At 48.8% G+C, this 17,500-nt stretch overlaps 1 protein-coding gene across 21 annotated transcripts in view; it reads left to right on the top strand.

The window, feature by feature from the left end:
* The window catches only part of LOC118383124 (genetic suppressor element 1-like), a 553,956-nt gene that overhangs the window by 450,971 nt on the left and 85,485 nt on the right, over positions 1-17,500 (top strand). For all 21 annotated transcript variants that reach the window (XR_008083255.1, XR_008083257.1, XR_008083268.1 and 18 more), the window contains exon 3: positions 1,939-2,136. Coding sequence is in view for 3 of the 21 variants with exons in the window: in XM_052482567.1 (XP_052338527.1) it covers positions 1,939-2,136 (198 nt within the window). In the remaining 18 variants the exon portion in view is untranslated. The remainder of the gene's footprint in view (positions 1-1,938; positions 2,137-17,500) is intronic.

Below are 17,500 nucleotides of genomic sequence, written 5' to 3'. Positions count from 1 at the left end.
CTCATGGTGTGTGTTACCTCTATCAAACTGTTCTCTCATGGTGTGTGTTACCTCTATCAAACTGTTCTCTCATGGTGTGTGTTACCTCTATCAAACTGTTCTCTCATGGTGTGTGTTACCTCTATCAAACTGTTCTCTCATGGTGTGTGTTACCTCTATCAAACTGTTCTCTCATGGTGTGTGTTACCTCTATCAAACTGTTCTCTCATGGTGTGTGTTACCTCTATCAAACTGTTCTCTCATGGTGTGTGTTACCGCTATCAAACTCTTCTCTCATGGTGCGTGTTACCTCTATCAAACTGTTCTCTCATGGTGTGTGTTACCTATATCAAACTGTTCTCTCATGGTGCGTGTTACCTCTATCAAACTGTTCTCTCATGGTGTGTGTTACCTCTATCAAACTGTTCTCTCATGGTGCGTGTTACCTCTATCAAACTGTTCTCTCATGGTGTGTGTTACCTCTATCAAACTGTTCTCTCATGGTGCGTGTTACCTCTATCAAACTGTTCTCTCATGGTGTGTGTTACCTCTATCAAACTGTTCTCTCATGGTGTGTGTTACCTCTATCAAACTGTTCTCTCATGGTGTGTGTTACCTCTATCAAACTGTTCTCTCCAGTTGTGTGTTACCTCTATCAAACTGTTCTCTCATGGTGTGTGTTTGAAATGTTTCTATTGGCCCTGGCTCAGTTGGAGCATGTTACGTAGAGCTGCTGTGTGGGTTGAGGCAGACAGACCGGACCCCTGAGGTAGGGGTTACACACCCTGTAACCTATAACCTTTAACCTTATCTCCCCAGCCTAAGCCCAAAGCCCCCCTCCCCCAGCTAAACATACAGGCACACAGACATACGGACACACAGACATACGGACACACAGACATATGTGTGTAAGGTCTGGTGTGAGACAGACAGATAGCCCCCAGTGTGTGTGTGTGTACGGTCTGGTGTGAGACAGACAGATAGCCCCCAGTGTGTGTGTGTGTACGGTCTGGTGTGAGACAGACAGATAGCCCCCAGTGTGTGTGTGTGTACGGTCTGGTGTGAGACAGACAGATAGCCCCCAGTGTGTGTGTGTGTACGGTCTGGTGTGAGACAGACAGATAGCCCCCAGTGTGTGTGTGTGTACGGTCTGGTGTGAGACAGACAGATAGCCCCCAGTGTGTGTGTGTGTACGGTCTGGTGTGAGACAGACAGATAGCCCCAGTGTGTGTGTGTGTGTGTGTGTGTGTGTGTGTGTGTGTGTGTGTGTGTGTGTGTGTGTGTGTGTGTGTGTGTGTGTGTGTGTGTGTGTGTGTAAGGTCTGGTGTGCCTACAGACAGATAGCCCCCAGTGTGTGTGTATAAGGTCTGGTCTGAGACAGACAGATCAAATCAAATTTAAATCAAATCAAATTGTATTTGTCACATACACATGGTTAGCAGATGTTAATGCGAGTGTAGTGAAATGCTTGTGCTTCTAGTTCCGACAATGCAGTAATAACCAACAAGTAATCTAACTAAATGTCTTACTCACCTTTGCAGGCCGTGTCAGTGGCACTGTATTGTCCTCAAAGCGGGCAAAAAAGTTATTTAGTCAGCCTGGGAGCAAGACATCCTGGTCCGTGACTGGGCTGGATTTCTTCTTGTAGTCCGTGATTGACTGCAGATAGCCCCCAGTGTGTGTGTGTATAAGGTCTGGTGTGAGACAGACAGATAGCCCCCAGTGTGTGTGTGTATAAGGTCTGAGAGATTTTCCAGTCCACAGGGCTCGGTGTCACTGGGGGGGTTCCATAGTGTCAGCTGTCTGAACCCTCAACTGATAAGTTGGCCAATTACAGCATGAGTAAGTGTGACTGACAGACTGACTGACCCATCATCTACAGCCGCTTTGTAATTGCTTTATAAATGATGAACATCAGTCTATTATGTCTATTAACCCTTTCTCTCCCTCTCTCTCCAGGCATGAGCCATGAGCCAAAGTCACCTTCCTTAGGAATGATATCCACGGCAACACGCACCACGGCGACGGTCAGCCCCCTCACCCCGTCGCCCCTTAACGGATCTATCGTAGCCAATGGGAGCCCGGCGGCCCAGTCTGCACACTCCGGATTCGCCGCCGCCCTCCGTAAACTGGCCAAACAGGCCGAGGATCCTCGAGGTAAGGACAACCCACATGTGGACAGACAGAGTTATGATTATAGAGTTTCTTAATGCCAGGTGTATTGTTATCAAGCCTATATAAGGTGTAGAAACGTTGGGTCATTTAAACCCATTGTACAACCAGCTGTCCCTCTTACACCTATGACCTAACCGTCCCCTCTTCTTACCCTCCTCTCACTCCTTCCTTCCTCCCTGAGGCGTTAAGCTCATTCAAAATCCGTCTGTCCTCCTGGATCCTAACCTCTAACCCCTGTAGCCTAACCCCTCAGAGGTTCCTCTGCTGGGGCCGTACCTGTGTGTCGTGTTTAGCTGCCAATAGCAGTGGCGTGATATTCACACTTGATTGAATTATGCAGCCTTCCCTAAGAGAGCAGGACACAGAACAGCCATACGAGCTGACCCATTTAGGTGCCAGCGCTGTGTGTGTGTGTGTGTGTGTGTGTGTGTGTGTGTGTGTGTGTGTGTGTGTGTGTGTGTGTGTGTGTGTGTGTGTGTGTGTGTGTGTGTGTGTGTGTGTGTGTGTGTGTGTGTGTGTGTGTGTGTGTGTGTGCGCGCACGCACATGCGTCCATTTATTTGTGTGAAGGACATTGAATGTTTGTGTCACCTCCTCTCCTCACACACACACACACACACACATACACACCACTGTGTTGTTGAGTTTATTGGGCCCTGCTATCCCACTGGTCTAACCTGACTGTGAAGTAGTCATTGTGTGGTGGGGTGAGCAGTTGACAAGGACTGCTTTTAGAATTGGTTGTGGAGGGATCATATGATGCATCTGTAACACACTGACCCTCTCCTCTCAGACTCACTACACAGTGGAACATAGCAGGTTTCTTACAGCCATTTCTCAATCAACACTGAATCAATAGAATCTCACTACCCTTTCGACCTCCTACTGGTTCCTATCAGTCAGACATACAGCTCATGGTTTGATTGTGAGTTGTTGATATTTGTAGCTGGTTTGGATATTAGATATTGCTGTGTGCTACAGACAGTTGGATGTTGTTTGTTCAGTTGTTGGTTGTTGTCTGGACAGGGTCAGACTTAGGTCACAGATGGACAAGGCTGCTATTCTCCCATGTAAACACACACACACACACACACACACACACACACACACACACACACACACACACACACACACACACACACACACACACACACACACACACTACTCTCGGGGGCTGTTTGGCTGGCTGGCTTTGGGCAGCAGCTCACTGAGGCCTTTCTGGTAGATACTTCCGGCGCCGACAGAGATGGCCGCCTCGCTTCGCGTTCCTAGGAAACTATGCAGGTTTTAGTTTTTTTACGTGTTATTTCTTACATTGGTACCCCAGGTCATCTTAGGTTTCATTACATACAGTCGAGAAGAACTACTGAACATAAGAGCAGCGTCAACTCACCATCGGTACGACCAAGAATATGACTTTCGCGAAGCGGATCCTGTGTTCTGCCTTTCATCCAGGACAACGGAATGGATCCCAGCCGGCGACCCCAAAAAACGACTTCGAAAAAGGGGAAAACGAAGCGGTCTTCTGGTCAGACTCCGGAGACGGGCACATCGTGCACCACTCCCGAGCATTCTCCTCACCAATGTCCAGTCTCTTGACAACAAGGTTGATGAAATCCGAGCAAGGGTAGCATTCCAGAGGGACATCAGAGACTGTAATGTTCTTTGCTTCACGGAAACATGGCTCACTGGAGAGACGCTATCGGAGACGGTGCAGCCAGCTGGTTTCTCCACGCATCGCGCCGACAGAAACAAACATCTTTCTGGTAAGAAGAGGGGCGAGGGCGTATGCTTTATGGTTAACGTGACGTGGTGTGGCCAAAACAACATACAGGAACGCAAATCCTTCTGTTCACCTGATTTAGAATTCCTCACAATCAAATGTAGACCGCATTATCAAACACGGGAATTCTCTTCGATTATAATCACAGCCGTATATATTCCTCCCCAAGCAGACACATCGATGGCTCTGAACGAACTTTATTTGACTCTTTGCAAACTGGAGTCCATATATCCGGAGGCTGCATTCATTGTAGCTGGGGATTTTAACAAGGCTAATCTGAAAACAAGACTCCCTAAATTTTATCAGCATATCGATTGCGCAACCAGGGCTGGAAAAACCTTGGATCATTGCTATTCCAACTTCCGCGATGCATATAAGGCCCTGCCCCGCCCTCCTTTCGTAAAAGCTGACCACGACTCCATTTTGTTGATCCCTGCCTACAGACAGAAACTAAAACAAGAAGCTCCCGCGCTGAGGTCTGTTCAACTCTGGTCCGACCAATCTGATTCCACACTCCAAGACTGCTTCCATCACGTGGACTGGGATATGTTCCGTATTGAGTCAGACGACAACATTGCCGAATACGCTGATTCGAAACATTTAAACGTATCAACCCTCGCAAGGCTGCAGGCCCAGACGGCATCCCCAGCCGCGCCCTCAGAGCATGCGCAGACCAGCTGGCTGGTGTGTTTACGGACATATTCAATGAATCCCTATCCCAGTCTTCCTGACGGGCCGCCCCCAGGTGGTGAGGGTAGGCAACAACATCTCCACCCCGCTGATCCTCAACACTGGGGCCCCACAAGGGTGCGTTCTGAGCCCTCTCCTGTACTCCCTGTTCACCCACGACTGCGTGGCCATGCACGCCTCCAACTCAATCATCAAGTTTGCGGACGACACAACAGTGGTAGGCTTGATTACCAACAACGACGAGACGGCCTACAGGGAGGAGGTGAGGGCCCTCGGAGTGTGGTGTCAGGAAAATAACCTCACACTCAACGTCAACAAAACTAAGGAGATGATTGTGGACTTCAGGAAACAGCAGAGGGAACACCCCCCTATCCACATCAATGGAACAGTAGTGGAGAGGGTAGTAAGTTTTAAGTTCCTCGGCGTACACATCACAGACAAACTGAATTGGTCCACCCACACAGACAGCATTGTGAAGAAGGCACTGCAGCGCCTCTTCAACCTCAGGAGGCTGAAGAAATTCGGCTTGTCACCAAAAGCACTCACAAACTACACAATCGAGAGCATCCTGTCGGGCTGTATCACCGCCTGGTACGGCAACTGCTCCGCCCACAACCGTAAGGCTCTCCAGAGGGTAGTGAGGTCTGCACAACGCATCACCGGGGGCAAACTACCTGCCCTCCAGGACACCTACACCACCCGATGTCACAGGAAGGCCATAAAGATCATCAAGGACAGCAACCACCCGAGCCACTGCCTGTTCACCCCGCTATCATCCAGAAGGCGAGGTCAGTACAGGTGCATCAAAGTTGGGACCGAGAGACTGAAACAGCTTCTATCTCAAGGCCATCAGACTGTTAAACAGCCACCACTAACATTGAGTGGCTGCTGCCAACACACTGACTCAACTCCAGCCACTTTAACAATGGGAATTGATGGGAAATGATGTAAAATATATCACTAGCCACTTTAAACAATGCTACCTAATATAATGTTTACATACCCTACATTATTCATCTCATATGTATACGTATATACTGTACTCTATATCATCTACTGCATCCTTATGTAATACATGTATCACTAGCCACTTTAACTATGCCACTTTGTTTACATACTCATCTCATATGTATATACTGCACTCAATACCATCTATTGCATCTTGCCTATGCCGCTCTGTACCATCACACATTCATATATCTTTATGTACATATTCTTTATCCCCCTACACTTGTGTGTATAAGGTAGTAGTTTTGGAATTGTTAGCTAGATTACTTGTTGGTTATTACTGCATTGTCGGAACTAGAAGCACAAGCATTTCGCTACACTCGCACTAACATCTGCTAACCACGTGTATGTGACAAATAAAATTTGATTTGATTTGGTGTGAGAAACAGTGGCTCTGGTCAACCATGGTGTGTGTGTCTATGAGGTGTAACCTTCCCCAGAACAGAGACTCTGGTTGGCCCACATACACAGGAGCTTCACTGGCCCCCTAAGACACACACACATATGCTGCTGGGCCCCTCCAAGGGGACGGAGCCAGACTGCTGAGAGTCCCCTGAGTAGGGCTGGCAGGGGTCCTGTTTGGGTGTGTGTGAGTGCGTGTGTGTGTCTGTTTATGTGTGTGTATCTGGATGTCTGCCCCAGCTCCAGTGAGCCCCAGCAGCCCCAGCCATCCACCCTGGGTCAGGCTCTCTTAATCAGGCTGTGTGTTTGAGAGAGGTCCCCTCCTCCTTGGCCCTCCCTGGCTCTTTCTGGCTGCCTGGCTCCCCTGCAGATCACACCGGGAGCCCAACACCAATGATTTATTACTCTGAGAAAGAAACAGAGACAGAGCTCACAACCCCAATCTTTCCCTCTCTCTCACACACTCATCCTCTCAATCTCATTCTCTTCCTCCATTGTTTCTCACCTTCCCCTTCTCTCTTCCCCACTCCGTCTCTCCCTCTCACACACTCATCCTCTCAATCTCATTCTCTTCCTCCATTGTTTCTCACCTTCCCCTTCTCTCTTCCCCACTCCGTCCCTCCCTCTCACACACTCACTCATCTATCTCACTCCATTTCTCCCTCACTGTCACTCTCCCGCACATAATCTATTTTCTCACCTCTCTCTCCCTTTCTTGCACACATACTGTTTGCCTCACTGTCTCATCTCTCTCTCTGTCTCTCTATCAACCAGGTACGTGTGTTGTGTGTCTGTTGCTATTTCAACCTAGCTGGGACAGTCGTCAGATAGTCTGAGGGAGGTACAGAAACACACACGGAGACTATGATTAAACCTAGGCATTTTTTAAAACAGAGCAGAAAAGTCCCTCTGTTATTTTGGGCCTGTCTGTGTGCAGTCTGCCTGGCGTAGGTAGAGACACAGTGTGTGTGAGTCATGCTCCATAGCTCCAGTCGAACAGGCCAATCATGGGGCCGATCCTGCCCACGTTAGGAGTGCCGTCGCTGGGGTGGGCAGGCTGGAGCGTGGGCCTCCTCCGGATCTCCAGACACTTTGCTGTCTCCAAAGATATTTATAGACAAGCCCTCATACACACAAACACAGACACACACTCACACTCACTCACACACACTCACACTCACTCACACACAAAACCTCCATGGTGCTTCCCTGTCATGTTGTAGCCTCCTGGCAGTGTGTGTGCTACTGCACAGTGTGTTCCTGTGTGTGCTACTGCACAGTGTGTTCCTGTGTGTGCTACTGCACAGTGTGTTCCTGTGTGTGCTACTGCACAGTGTGTTCCTGTGTGTGCTAGTACACAGTGTGTTCCTGTGTCCTACTGCACAGTGTGTTCCTGTGTGTGCTACTGCACAGTGTGTTCCTGTGTGTTCTACTGCACAGTGTGTTCCTGTGGGCCCTACAGCACAGTGTGTTCCTGTGTGTCCTACTGCACAGTGTGTTCTTGTGTGTCCTACTGCACAGTGTGTTCTTGTGTTTCCTACTGCACAGTGTGTTCCTGTGTGTTCTACTGCACAGTGTGTTCCTGTGACTCCTACTGCACAGTGTGTTCCTGTGGGCCCTACAGCACAGTGTGTTCCTGTGTGTCCTACAGCACAGTGTGTTCCTGTGGGTCCTCCTGCACAGTGTGTGTTCCTGTGTGTTCCTGTGTTTCCTACTGCACAGTGTGTGTTCCTGTGATTCCTACTGCACAGTATCTTCCTGTGTGTCCTACTGCACAGTGTGTTCCTGTGTGTCCTACTGCACAGTGTGTGTTCCTGTGTGTCCTACTGCACAGTGTGTGTTCCTGTGACTCCTACTACACAGTGTGTGTTCCCGTGTGTCCTACTACACAGTGTGTGTTCCCGTGACTCCTACTGCACAGTGTGTGTTCCCGTGACTCCTACTGCACAGTGTGTGTTCCCGTGTGTCCTACTGCACAGTGTGTGTTCCCATGTGTCCTACTGTACAGTGTGTGTTCCTGTGACTCCTACTGCACAGTGTGTGTTCCTGTGACTCCTACTGCACAGTGTGTGTTCCTGTGTGTCCTACTGCACAGTGTGTGTTCCTGTGTGTCCTACTGCACAGTGTGTGTTCCTGTGACTCCTACTGCACAGTGTGTGTTCCCGTGTGTCCTACTGCACAGTGTGTGTTCCTGTGACTCCTACTGCACAGTGTGTGTTCCTGTGACTCCTACTGCACAGTGTGTGTTCCTGCGTGTCCTACTGCACAGTGTGTGTTCCTGTGTGTCCTACTGCACAGTGTGTGTTCCTGTGACTCCTACTGCACAGTGTGTGTTCCTGTGTGTCCTACTGCACAGTGTGTTCCTGTGACTCCTACTGCACAGTGTGTGTTCCTGTATGTCCTACTGCACAGTGTGTGTTCCTGTGACTCCTACTGCACAGTGTGTGTTCCTGTGTGTCCTACTGCACAGTGTGTTCCTGTGACTCCTACTGCACAGTGTGTGTTCCTGTGTGTCCTACTGTACAGTGTGTGTTCCTGTGACTCCTACTGCACAGTGTGTGTTCCTGTGTGTCCTACTGCACAGTGTGTGTTCCTGTGTGTCCTACTGCACAGTGTGTTCCTGTGACTCCTACTGCACAGTGTGTTCCTGTGACTCCTACTGCACAGTGTGTGTTCCTGTGACTCCTACTGCACAGTGTGTGTTCCTGTGTGTCCTACTGCACAGTGTGTGTTCCTGTGTGTCCTACTGCACAGTGTGTTCCTGTGACTCCTACTGCACAGTGTGTGTTCCTGTGACTCCTACTGCACAGTGTGTGTTCCTGTGTGTCCTACTGCACAGTGTGTTCCTGTGTTTCCTCTGGCCCTCTGCCTTGTGTTACTGTTGTGCATATGGAGCATGAATCAGTCTCCTAAGCCTAAAGGATGTTGTTTGTTTTGTTGTGCTAGTATCATAGCCACTAGCTAGCTAGCTATCAACCTGATTTATAAACCCTGACTCGTCCTCTGTGTTTTCATCTGTATACACACACACACACACACACACACATACACAGTAACACACATACATACACACACGGTCATACAGACACACACACTCGCCCGTCTGATGAGTAGCTCTGTGTACTGAGTCTCATGCTGAAGAGGGGAGGTGATGGATAATGAGTATTGCAGCAGAGTAGAGGACACACCTCGTGTCAGAGAGACAGGCATGCTAGTATCTGATTAATTAGGCAGATCTAGACTTAACTTGCGCTGAACTCACTGTAGCATTACACTACCTACCTACAGTACCTATCTAGACCACCTGGGGAAAAGAGATGAGGGAGGGAGGGAGGAGGATAGAGGGAGGGATGGGAGGAGGATAGGGGGAGGGATGGGAGGAGGATGGAGGGAGGTATGGGAGGAGGATAGAGGGAGGTATGGGAGGAGGATAGAGGGAGGTATGGGAGGAGGATAGAGGGAGGGATGGGAGGAGGATAGGGGGAGGGATGGGAGGAGGATAGGGGGAGGGATGGGAGGAGGATAGAGGGAGGGATGGGAGGAGGATAGAGGGAGGTATGGGAGGAGGATAGAGGGAGGTATGGGAGGAGGATAGAGGGAGGGATGGGAGGAGGATAGGGGGAGGGATGGGAGGAGGATAGAGGGAGGTATGGGAGGAGGATAGAGGGAGGTATGGGAGGAGGATAGAGGGAGGTATGGGAGGAGGATAGAGGGAGGGATGGGAGGAGGATAGAGGGAGGGATGGGAGGAGGATAGAGGGTGGGATGGGAGGAGGATAGAGGGTGGGATGGGAGGAGGATAGAGGGTGGGATGGGAGGAGGATAGAGGGAGGGATGGGAGGAGGATAGAGGGAGGGATGGGAGGAGGATAGAGGGTGGGATGGGAGGAGGATAGAGGGTGGGATGGGAGGAGGATAGAGGGTGGGATGGGAGGAGGATAGAGGGAGGGATGGGCGGAGGATAGAGGGAGGGATGGGAGCAGGATAGAGGGAGGGATGGGAGGAGGATAGAGGGAGGGATGGGAGGAGGATAGAGGGAGGGATGGGAGGAGGATAGAGGGAGGAAGAAAATGGTCAAGAAGAGACTGGGTTTATGGAGTGATGGAAGGAGTGGGTAGAGGGATACTGAGAGATTGAATGTGTTACCATGTGTGTTTGGCCGGGGGCTACCCTTGTTTCTGGGAGCCCAGAGCATGCTGGGACAGCAGGGCAGTGTGTCTCTGACCCCTCCATCTGGAGCCTGGAGCGCACACACACTATCTATCCACGCCCTGTGCGTGTGTGTGTGTGTGTGTGTGTGCGTGCGTCAGAGGTAGAACTCTCCAGGCTCTGTTTGTCCCTGAAACATTCACTCACAAACAAGCTCTCTCTCTCTATCTCCATACAGTACTTTATTCATCCATATATCTATGTCTCTTCTTCTTGGTAAACATACTAACAATAGCTCATACACAGTTCACCCAGTTAAACATTCTCCTCCAGTAACCATCCTACTGCTCGCTCTCTATCTCTCTGCCCCCCCCCTCCCTCTCTCTGTCTTACTTCCCCACTCTGGGAAAATAACACACACCACACTCTTAGAAAAAAATATTCCAAAATGGTTCTTCGTCTGTCCCCATAGGAGAACCCTTTTTTTGCTTCCAGGTAGAACCCGTTTTGGTTTCCATGTAGAACCATAGAACCATTTATTTGGAACCCAATAGGGTTTTACCTGGAACCAAAAGGGGTTCTTCAAAGGGTTATCCTATGGGGACAGCCGACTAACCCTTTCTTTTAGGTTAGGCACCTTTTTTCTAAGAGTGCACCCTTGAAACACACACTCCCTGATGCAGATTAGGTGCTTTGAACTGTGTTGCCGGTCCGTGGCGGAGGTTGTGTGTGTGTGTGTGTGTGTGTGTGTGTGTGTGTGTGTGTGTGTGTGTGTGTGTGTGTGTGTGTGTGTGTGTGTGTGTGTGTGTGTGTGTGTGTGTGTGTGTGTGTGTGTGTGTGTGTGTGTGTGTGTGTGGCTGGGGGATGGTATGGCATATGGAGGAAGGGTTGGCTCGGCGCTGCTATGCACACCAGGTGTGAAATGGACTGTTTAATTAAGTGCTGATGTTGTTCTAATGCAGGGAGGGAGGGAGGGAGGGAGGGAGGAGATGAACAACAGCTTGTCGCTAGCTGGTAGGGCTGTGTCTGGGGGTGTGTTCGGGGCTGTGGAGGAGAGAGGAAGGAAGGAGGGAAGGGGAGGAGATGAACAACAGCTTGTCGCTAGCTGGTAGGGCTGTGTCTGGGGGTGTGTTCGGGGCTGTGGAGGAGAGACAGAGTTTGGAGCTTTGGATAGGGCCAGGAAGGGAACATGAGATTTGGGGCTTGAATGGCACAGTCGGCTGGAGTGTAGCTGGCAAGATCAAAGATGTGGGTTCAATTCTCGCAGGGTCACTTTCCCTGAACGTTTGTGTTAAGGCAAGTCCCCTTGGATAAAAGCAGCAGGTGAACAAGTATATTGTTATGTTTCTTGATGGGATTAGAGGTGGAAGGATACGGTGCTGGGACAGAGAGAACTTAACCTGGGGCTGTGTGGAGCTTTGTGTGTGCGTGTTTTTGTGCGTGTGTATACGTGTGTGCGTACGTGCATGTGTGTTAGTGTGATTATGCGTGCGTATGCGCCCGTGTATGTGTCTGTGTGTACCTCTCTCTCCCAGTTAGGGTCAGCTTGGGCGGTCATGCGTGGAGGTAGTCTGGGAGAGAGGGACTGGTAATGGGGCAGCGATGGAGAGAGGAGCTACACATTAATCACACACACATGTTTGCCCACACAGACATACACTCAATCACACCCACATACACCACACACACATACACTCAATCACACCCACATACACCACACACACATACACTCAATCACACCCACATACACCACACAGACATACACTCAATCACACCCACATACACCACACACACATACACTCAATCACACCCACATACACCACACAGACATACACTCAATCACACCCACATACACCACACACACATACACTCAATCACACCCACATACACCACACACACATACACTCAATCACACCCACATACACCACACACACATACACTCAATCACACCCACATACACCACACACACATACACTCAATCACACCCACATACACCACACACACATACACTCAATCACACCCACATACACCACACACACATACACTCAATCACACCCAATCACACAGACATACACAATCACACCCACACACCACACACACATCAATCACACCCACATACAGCACACACACATACACTCAATCACACCCACATACACCACACACACATACACTCAATCACACCCACATACACCACACACACATACACTCAATCACACCCACATACACCACACACACATACACTCAATCACACCCACATACACCACACAGACATACACTCAATCACACCCACATACACCACACACACATACACTCAATCACACCCACATACACCACACACACATACAGTGCATTTGAAAAGTATTCAGACCCCTTGACTTGTTCCACATTTTGTTATGTTACAGCCTTATTCTAAAATGGAATAAATCAAATCCCCCTCAATCTACACATCTACACTATCCAATTAATGACAGAGCAAAAACGTTTTTTTTAGACATTTAAAAAAAAAAAAAAAAAAAAAAACTGAAATATCACATTAACATAAGTATTCAGACCCTTTACTCAGTACTTTGTTTAAGCACCTTTGGCAGCACAGTGTGTTTGGTATGATGCCACAAGCATGGAACGAACACCTGTATTTGTGGAGTTTCTCCCATTCTTCTCTGCAGATCCTCCCAAGCTCTGTCAGGTTGGATGGAGAGCGTCGCTGCACCACTATTTTCAACCTGTCTCGGAGCCCTACGGACAATTCCTTCGACCTCTTGGCTTGGGTTTTGCTGTAACATGCACTGTCAACAGTGGGACCTTTATATATACAGGTGTGTGCCTTTCCACATCAGGTCCAATCAACTGAATTTACCACAGGTGGAGTCCAATACAGTTGTACAAACATCTCAAGGACGATGAATGGAAACAGGATGCACCGGAGCTCAATTTCGAGGATCATAGCAAAGAGTCTGAATAGTTATGTAAAGAAGCTATTTCTGGTAATACAATTCTTAAAACGTGTTTTTGCTTTGTCATTATGGGGTATATGTGTATATTGATGAAAATAAAACAAAACAAAAAAAACATTTCAGAATAAGGCGGAAGCATAAAAAATGTGTAAAAATTCAAGGGCTCTGAATACTTTCTGAATGCGCTGTACATACACACACATGCAGGAACAGACACAGAGCACTCTCTCTCTCGCTTAGACTTCCTCGCTCTCCGTCTCTCTGTAGCGTTAGAGCAGAGCGTGGAGCCACAGCTTGGGCCTGCAGTCTCTTATCCACCATTAGAGGGCAGAGGATGCTGTTCTTACCTTATGTCCTAACAGTACCAGTAGGGGACTGGCTTCATCTCCTCACCTCCTTTCTTTTCATGTCTGACTGATCTGAAAGAACTGGACTGGTGTCTACTCCATTTTGCTTTCACCAGTCATTTGTGATTAGATCAATACAGAAGAAGGAGAGGACAGGAGAAAGGGGAGAGGAAGCATGTTCAGACTATGGAGATACATCCATAATGCCCAGGAGAAAGGGGAGAGGAAGCATGTTCAGACTATGGAGATACATCCATCATGCCCAGGAGAAAGGGGAGAGGAAGCATGTTCAGACTATGGAGATACATCCATAATGCCCAGGAGAAAGGGGAGAGGAAGCATGTTCAGACTATGGAGATACATCCATAATGCCCAGGAGAAAGGGGAGAGGAAGCATGTTCAGACTATGGAGATACATCCATCATGCCCAGGAGAAAGGGGAGAGGAAGCATGTTCAGACTATGGAGATACATCCATCATGCCCAGGAGAAAGGGGAGAGGAAGCATGTTCAGACTATGGAGATACATCCATCATGCCCAGGAGAAAGGGGAGAGGAAGCATGTTCAGACTATGGAGATACATCCATCATGCCCAGGAGAAAGGGGAGAGGAAGCATGTTCAGACTATGGAGATACATCCATCATGCCCAGGAGAAAGGGGAGAGGAGGCATGTTCAGACTATGGAGATACATCCATCATGCCCAGGAGAAAGGGGAGAGGAAGCATGTTCAGACTATGGAGATACATCCATCATGCCCAGGGCTGTGTTTAAACCAGGACACTCCCTTCTCTCCTCTCAGCCTCAGTGAGCATGTGTGGCGACACGTCAGTGAATAGACGAAGGCTGGATCTGCATATGGCAGCATGACACTGGTTTAGGGCCCCTCAGATGGCCTGCATATCATTTCTGTCCCATCTGCTCAGTGATGGACTGACTTCCTGTCAACTAGCACTGTCACCACAAGAGGAGTGAGGAAGGGGGAGTGACAGGAAAAGACTGGAGGGGGGTTGTATTTACTAGAACGAGGGAGAGAGGGTAGTTTAGACTCTAGTAGATGCTAGAAATCTAAGATTAAGCACACACACACACACACGCACACACACACCACTCATCTCAGGCTGCTAAGCGTTCAGGGCTACTTCCCTTTCTCCTTAACTGTCTTAACTGTTGAAAATGTGTTTATGAAAAATGGATGTCTTCCCAGAGAGATCTCTGCTTGGGAGGCAGTCCGTTTGAAGAACAGAGGGGAGGGAGGGATGTGTGGAAAGAGGGAGAGAAAGAGAGATGGAGGAGAGGGAGTGAATAACAGAACAGGCTGGAGCTGGTGGTGTGTGGCTGGTTTCCAGTGAAGGAGGGAGGGATGGGGTCTGTGTCGGTGGAGGTATACAGAGGTTATGATGTTGGCTTGTAGAGGAGGACAATGAAGAGGAGAATCAGATGAGGGAACACCAACCCCCCCCCCTCCTCCTTCTCCTCACCTGCTTCTCCTCCAGCTTTCACTCAATGATGCAGTGTGTCCTGCCTCCCCCACTGTACAGACAGCTCCACACACACACACACACACACACACACACACACACACACACACACACACACACACACACACACACACACACACACACACACACACACAGGGAACGGGAGTGAGAACAATGAGAAGGAGGAAGGGATGGTGGAGGAGAGAGAGATGGAGTGGTACCAGGGGAGTAGAGGTCTGTTGCTTGAAGCTCTGGCTGGTCTGTTACTGGGATCATTATTCATTTCTGCTCTATCACTTTTTATCTCTCTCATTCACTCTTTTGTAACAATTCTTATTTATCTTGCCCTCTCTCTCTCTCTCCCTCTTCCACTCCCCTGTGGTGGTAGTCTCTCTCTCTCTCTCTCTCCCTATTCCACTCCCTTGTGGTGGTAGCCTCTCTCTCTCTCTCCCTCTTCCACTCCCCTGTGGTGGTAGCCTCTCTCTCTCTCTCTCTCTCTCTCTCTCTCCCTCTTCCACTCCCCTGTGGTGGTAGCCTCTCTCTCTCTCTCTCTCCCTCTTCCACTCCCCTGTGGTGGTAGTCTCTCTCTCTCTCCCTCTTCCACTCCCCTGTGGTGGTAGTCTCTCTCTCTCTCTCTTCCACTCCCCTGTGGTGGTAGCCTCTTTCTCTCTCTCTCTCCCTCTTCCACTCCCCTGTGGTGGTAGCCTCTTTCTCTCTCTCTCTCTCTCTCTCTCTCTCTCTCTCTCTCTCTCTCTCTCTCTCTCTCTCTCTCTCTCTCTCTCTCTCTCTCTCTCTCTCTCTCTCTCTCCCTCTTCCACTCCCCTGTGTTGGTAGCCTCTTTCTCTCTCTCTCCCTCTTCCACTCCCCTGTGGTGGTAGCCTCTTTCTCTCTCTCTCCCTCTTCCACTCCCCTGTGGTGGTAGCCTCTTTCTCTCTCTCTCTCCCTCTTCCACTCCCCTGTGGTGGTAGTCTCTCTCTCTCTCTCTCCCTCTTCCACTCCCCCGTGGTGGTAGTCTTTCACTCTCTCTTTCTGTGAGTATATGAGGTGTGATAGTGGAGCTGTATTAAGTGTCACTCTGCTTGCCAGCCTGAGTGCTCTGGTATTGATTGTCCTAGTCTTCCAGGGGAGAGTAATGGCTTTCTGAGGTGAGGGAGGGAGGATTAGGCCACTAATTGCTGTTGTGCAGACATGATATGCTTCCTCCTCTCTCACCTCATCACCTCTCTCTCATATATACGGTTGAAGTTGAAAGTTTACATACACTTAGGTTGGAGTCATTAAAACTCATTTTTCAACCACTCCGCAAATTTCTTGAAAACAAACTATAGTTTTGGCAAGTCGGTTAGGACATCAACTTTGTCCATGACACAACTAATTTTTCCAACAATTGTTTACAGACCGATTATTTCACATTCAATTCACGGTATCACAATTCCAGTTGGTCAGAAGTTTACATACACTAAGTTGACTGTGCCTTTAAACAGCTTTGAAAATTCCAGAAAATTATGTCATGGCTTTAGAAGCTTCTGATAGGCTAATTGACATAATTTGAGTCAATTGGAGGTGTACCTGTGGATGTATTTCAAGGCCTACCTTCAAACTCAGTGCCTCTTTGCTTGACATCATGGGAAAATCAAAGGATATCAGCCAAGACCTCAGAAAAAAATGTAGACCTCCACAAGTCTGGTTCCTCCTTGGGAGCAATTACCAAACGCCTGAAGGTACCACATTCATCTGTACAGACAATAGTATGCAAGTATAAACACCATGGGACCACGCAGCCGTCATACCACTCAGGAAGGAGACTCGTTCTGTCTCCTAGAGATGAACGTACTTTGGTGCGAAAAGTGCAAATCAATCCTTGAACAACAGCAAAGGGCCTTGCTGGAGGAAACAGGTACAAAATGATCTATATCCACAGTAAAACGAGTCCTATATCGACATAACCTGAATGGCCGCTCAGCAAAGAAGAAGCCACTGCTCCAAAACCGCCATAAAAAAAAGCCAGACTACGGTTTGCAACTGCACATGGGGACAACGATCGTGCTTTTTTGAGAAATGTCCTCTGGTCTGATGAAACAAAAATATAACTGTTTTGCTGTAATGACCATCGTTATGTTTGGAGGAAAAAGGGGGAGGCTTGCAAGCCGAAGAACACCATCCCAACCGTGAAGCAAGGGGGTGGCAGCATCATGTTGTGGGGGTGCTTTGCTGCAGGAGGGACTGGTGCACTTCACGAAATAGATGGCATCATGAGGGAGGAAAATTATGTGGATATATTGAAGCAACATCTCAAGACATCAGTCAGGAAGTTAAAGCTTGGTTGCAAATGGGTCTTCCAAATGGACAATGACCCCAAGCATACTTCCAAAGTTGTGGCAAAATGGCTTAAGGACAACAAAGTCAATGTATTGGAGTAGCCATCACAAAGCCCTGACCTCAATCCTATGGAATATTTGTGGGCAGATCTGAAAAAGCGTGTGCAAGCAAGGCCTACAAACCTGACTCGGTTATACCAGCTCTGCCAGGAGGAATG

Source organism: Oncorhynchus keta, chromosome 2 (assembly GCF_023373465.1).
Source record: "Oncorhynchus keta strain PuntledgeMale-10-30-2019 chromosome 2, Oket_V2, whole genome shotgun sequence".
Lineage (NCBI taxonomy): Eukaryota > Metazoa > Chordata > Actinopteri > Salmoniformes > Salmonidae > Oncorhynchus > Oncorhynchus keta.
Note: the sequence above shows the minus strand (reverse complement) of the source record. Positions and strands in the feature narration are given on the sequence as shown.